This window comes from Aotus nancymaae, unplaced genomic scaffold, assembly GCF_030222135.1.
Source record: "Aotus nancymaae isolate 86718 unplaced genomic scaffold, 86718_ANA_hifiasm-v0.15.2.pri h1tg000006l, whole genome shotgun sequence".
Classification (NCBI taxonomy): Eukaryota; Metazoa; Chordata; class Mammalia; order Primates; family Aotidae; genus Aotus; species Aotus nancymaae.
Window position 1 is genome coordinate 6,694,870 of NW_026988417.1, and position 5,199 is coordinate 6,700,068.

At 49.6% G+C, this 5,199-nt stretch overlaps 1 protein-coding gene across 2 annotated transcripts; it reads right to left on the reverse strand.

Moving 5' to 3' along the window:
• Positions 1 to 389: 389 nt before the first annotated feature.
• Positions 390 to 3,278, reverse strand: MRFAP1 (Morf4 family associated protein 1). Of its 2 annotated transcripts, none has more exons than XM_012434983.3 (3): positions 3,178 to 3,278; positions 2,626 to 3,059; positions 390 to 2,207 (listed from the first exon to the last, which is right to left on the reverse strand). In XM_012434983.3, exon 2 carries the CDS (start codon positions 3,019 to 3,021, stop codon positions 2,638 to 2,640), a length of 384 nt encoding a protein of 127 aa, XP_012290406.1. In that variant the 5' UTR covers positions 3,022 to 3,059; positions 3,178 to 3,278; the 3' UTR covers positions 390 to 2,207; positions 2,626 to 2,637. The 2 variants fall into 2 exon arrangements, with proteins under 2 accessions (XP_012290406.1, XP_012290408.1); XM_012434985.3 differs by having other exon boundaries at positions 2,626 to 3,056; positions 3,178 to 3,272.
• Positions 3,279 to 5,199: the final 1,921 nt, after the last annotated feature.

Sequence of the window (5,199 nt, forward strand, 5' to 3'; positions counted from 1 at the left end):
GGATCACTTTTGTTATTTATAAATATTACTCCTTAAAAGAAATTAACTACCCAATGCAATGTGGTATCCCAGAACAGAAAAAGGGTCGTAGCGGGGAACTGGTGAAATCTGAGTAAAGTCGAGTTGGTAGTGTTGTACCAATGCTAAATTTCTTGTTTTGGCAAACGTTGTAGCTTTGGTGGTTGTCTCTCGGTTCATAATTCCATCCCACACATTTCCCCCTCCTCTGTGTGAAACGCACAGAAAACCTTGAACGTCTTCCATTTTCTGTTGCCTGTGCCTAGCGTGCCTCTCATGCTCTTCCTGACCTTGGAAGCTGTACTCCTCTTTCAAGGCCAAGCTCACCAGTTGCTTGCTCTGGGAAGCTTTCCTAGACCTCCCCCTCAGTGTTCTCCTGGGACACGCTATCTTTATTAGCGCTTGGGACACATAGTTTTCTTTTTTCTACCAACTAGATTCCCCAGAAAGTGGACTCCAAGATGAAAACCACATGCATTTTTAGGGATTAACACTTGTGGAAGAGAAGGAATGCAAAACTGGGAAGAGGGAGGAGGTGGGCTGTGTGATGCAGTCCTAACAAAAGCCTCAGCAGACTCCACAAGGAGCTCAGAAGCCATGTCCCTCAAAATCGTCCCAAGCTGGGTAAGAGAAATAGAGACCTGAGATTTCCAGCCCATTAGTCACTAGATGCAGGTTACTCAGGAGAAAGGGCATTAACTTTGGCTAAAGCAGCTCTCCTCTGAAAAGGCACTTCCCAGAGGGCCAACCAGCTGAAGGCTGTCTTGTCAGCAACACTTCTAGCAGCTGGGGATAAATGCTTCATTCTGGAAGGAGGGTGGCACATCGCCACATCTACTGCATGTCGCCCCTCGCCCTACAATTTTAATCGCTATATTCCCAGTCCAAGGACTAGAAAACAACGTTCTAATTGGAAAAACTGAAGGTACTTTGGCTCTCTGAGGGCAGAGGCCTGGACTACAGGATTACACGTGGTTACTTCCTACACTAAGAACCAAGTGTGTTTTTCCCTCACCCAGTTCTCAACAGCAGGCAGAGATAAAGCTTCCCTTTGATTAGAGGTTAAGAGCCTCAGAAACCTAAGACATTCACACTCCATTTGACAGAACAATCTGGGAGAAAGCAGATTTCATTCTTAAAGGAATAACTTTTCTTAATAACCTTTTAGGTCTTTTGTCTTTTCAAGCAATTGAATACTTTTATTAACATGGTAAGTTTTTTTTTTTTTTTTTTTTTTTTTTAACATGGTAGGGTTTTGACCTCAAATATTTGTTAGGTCTGCTACTGAAATGAACTTACAGCTGGACAACGTATGAACCTTGAAGATACCTGTTCCAGTCCAGTTTAGGGTCCAATGCAGACGGTTCCATACTCTCATCCCCAGCCCCTCAAGGGCCTTTGCAAATCTTTCACTTTATGCCAAGTCCCCTAACACGCATCGGGGGATTACATCAACTTGTACGGAGTATCAAGATCTCATCCTCTATTTTAGGTTCCATGTCAAATAAAGCTGAGTTAGGTTGCCCAAACAAACTCACCAGATAGGTTACATCAGATAGTGTACCACATAAAGTCGAAATTTTGAACAAAATACATCTCTCCTCCTTTGGTCTCACACAGAAATTAGTCTCCAAATACAGACAATACTATCCGTTCTCCAGCTCTTCTCCAGGATCATGAGTCCCAGCCAGGTCGGCCCATCTGCACTCCCCGTCGAAGTCTGGTCCTTTCCTCGGTAGTTGCCTCATGGAGTCGTCTTCCAGAATGAATGCCGCTCCTTCAGCACCTCCAGAGGTGGAGAACTCCCAACTGTGAGCCTCACGCGCCACACACAGACCCAAAGTTCCAGGGAGCTATCAGGTCACACAAGAAAGAGCAAAGCACCTCAAAAATTTAGAAATAACAACCAAAGCCCGGGAACAAATGTGACTGCTGCAAGAGCTTACAATCTAGGCCCTAATTCCTGCATGTGAGAGCATTTTCCAAACAAAATCACTTCCCAAACAAAAACACTGAACAATCAAAACTCATATTGAGGTCATTAACCACAGACCATAGCAGAAAACGTAGTGTTAAGTGAGACAGAGCGTAGACAGAGGAAAAAAGAGAAAACAAAGGCTCTCTGGTTTCAGCTTCTCCAGGGTGTCAGCCAATCTCCACCAGTTGACCAGAATCCATTGGCTGCAAACCTAAAGCACAATGGGAAGAAATTCATCACCGAGAGGTTAATCCCGGGCACAACGACCCCCAACCCTCACGAACGCCGCCTCCTCGGGCCAGCACCTGACTCACTCCAGTCTCCAGCAACGTTGAATCGTACAACTCCTTCCCCGAACACCCTCTAATTCCAACCCCCCCTTGCCGGATGGCCCGGGACCCGGTCCGTTTTTGTTTCCTTGGCGACTCTGAGATTTACGACCCTCCCCTTGAACACGCATCACGCCCAAACTCCGCCACCCTGATTATCCCACGCCGCCACCGTCAAAAAACCAGCACGAAGACGCGGCCAGCCCCGCCCTGACCCGCGCGCGCCGTTACTCCCCCGCCCACCCGGACCCCGGGGCCTCCTTCCGAAACCGTCGCCCCCCGCTCCGCGGCCCGACTCACCGCCGACCGCGCTCACGACGACTCGCTCTTCTCTATCCGCCGGACCAGCTCCACCAGCATCTCTGCCATCTTCGCGATCTCCTTGGCCTTCTCCTCCGCCTTCTCGCACCGCTTGGCCGCCCGACCCTCGGCCGCGTCGCCCGGGCTCTGGAGGTGGTTGAGGGCGCTCTCCTCCGAGGCCTCCACCTGCGTTTTGATCTGGATGAGCATATTGTCCATCTCCCACAGCTTGCTGCGGTTCCGCAGGTACGCCCGCCCGTGCTCGCGCGTCAGCGACGCGATGTCCTCGCGCATCTCGTTGATGACCGGGAGCAGGAACTGCTCGAAATCCTCCTCGGGCTCCAGCACCTCCACCTCCTCCGGTTCCGCCAGCTCGACGATGTCCAGGGGCCGCATCTCCTCCCGCTGCCTCGGAACCGCAGTAGCGATGTCTGCTGGAGAGAGAAAACCGACACTCGCTATGCTTAGCAACAGAAAGCCCGAATATTACTGAAAACTTTTATACCCTTTTTCAACTTTTCTCCTCAGAGAACCCACGGAGAAGCGACTTACGAGCAGAATAGCGGCGAACAAAATGGAGTCCCGGCCGTCAACCCGCGCTCTGCGCGTTGCGGCTCCTTTCACGACACAGCCGAGCCTCTTTACGGTCAGGCCGCGAGTTGCGGGCGCGCGCACGTCTAGAAAGGGCGGTGCCCGGGGCGCCGTCAGGCCGCACGGACGCGCACGCAGGCACACGCGGGCGGGAGCGCGCACGGTCTCGCTCATTCCGGTTTTCCTGTTACCTCTGTGCGTCATCCCGGTTCTACCCTGTTTTTGGAAGGTGGCTTCTTCCGGGTGTTCCCCTCCTAGAGGGCTTTTCGGGCACGCGAGTTTACATTTTTAAAAAAGCCTTCCCACACTTGCCGGGCATGGTGTCTCACACCTGTTGGGAGTCCTGGGCAGGTGGATCTCTTGAGGTCAGGAGTTCTAGATCAGCCTGGCCAGCATGGCGAGACCCCGTCTCTACTAAAAATATAAAAATTAGCCGGGCGTGGTGTTGCACGTCTGTAATCCCAGCTACTTGGGAGGCTGAGACAATCGTTTGAAAACGGGAGGCAGAGGTTGCAGTGAGCCCACATCACGCTGCTGCGCTCCATCGTGGGTAACAGAGCGAGACTCTCTCAATACAAATACATAAAATAAAAAATAAGATACAAATAAAAATTAAAAAGGGCCTTCCACACCGGAAGAGGAGGGTCTACGTGATAATGTAGCAACCCCAGGTTAGAGCCCCTTCCCCTCATACAGGACGACCTAAGCCCCCTCAGCCGTTTTATTTACTTATATTTTAAAAGACTGTTTTTGAGGCAGAGTCTCGCTCTGTCGGCCAGGCTGGAGTATAGTTGCGGGATCATGGCTCGCTGCAGCCGTGAACTCCTGGCCTCAAGTGATCCTTCCACTTTCGGCCTCCCAAAGTGCAAGGATGAGCAGTCGTGCCTGGCCCTCTCTGCCTTTTTATTTTATTTTTTATTTTTTTATTTTTTTTATTTTTATTTTCACGAGTAGAGTCCATTTGAGATAGCCTTGCCTTTTTAAAGAGTAGTTTTCCTTCCTCCTTGGATGACAGTCAGAAGGGTCTGGGTGTCTGTTCACCAAACCGACCTCCCCACACCCCAAGGTGAAGCCTGGCTGCCCCATCGTGAGGCCCCAGCTGATCCATGTCCAGTGTCCACAGCCTCTGCGCCTTCCACTGGATCCAGGGCTCTTGCCGGTCTGACGCCCTGGGCCGAGTTTGGCACATAGTGGTAAATTTGCCTTAACAGCCACTCAACACAGAATGAGGAGAGATACGCGAATTTCCTGGCTCGTTGTCCCATTCCCAGACACCAGTCTACTTGTCAGAAATCCAGCTCGCATGAGTGCCATCTACTTTCCAGTTAAAGGGACACATCACAGTTTTGAATATAGAATTAAGGATTCAGAGAAACGAAAGTATATGCTTTGTTTAGACTTTTCTCAGATTCTTAATATTTTGGTTGTCCTTGTGAAAACCCAACTTTTAGGCTTATTTGTGTCAAAGGAAAATAAGTCTGGGGACCCTAAAATCACTAAGCCAAAGGGAAAAGTCAAGCTGGGAACTGCTTAGGGCCAACCTGCCCTGGGTTCTATTCCTGAAAAAGATGGCTACTAAGATTAAAAAGCTGCATACCTCCCTCACAATTTGTCCACAAGGAAATTCCTTGCGGACAAAGAACAGACAGAATTCAGTCATCCTTCTGCTCACTGAGATAAATGGGTATCTGCCCGCTTACTGTGGAAGGGCCAATCAGAAACTCAAAAGAATCTCTTACCTACCTATTAACTGGAAGCCGGTGCCCTGCTTCAAGTTGTCTGGCCTTTCCGGACCAAACCAGTGTTCATCTTACATATATTGATTGATGTCTCACGTCTTCCTAAAATGTAAAAAGCAAGCTGCGTCCCAACCACCTTAGGCACATGTCGTTAGGGCCTCCTGAGGCTATGTCACGGGTGTGTCTTCCTAACTTTGGCAAAATGAACTATTTTTTAATTTTTATTATTTTTAAGATGGAGTCT

Coding starts and splice junctions, on each gene's coding strand:
- MRFAP1 (XM_012434983.3), bottom strand. CDS start 3,021: ATGCGGCCCCTGGACATCGTCGAGCTGGCGGAACCGGAGGAGGTGGAG.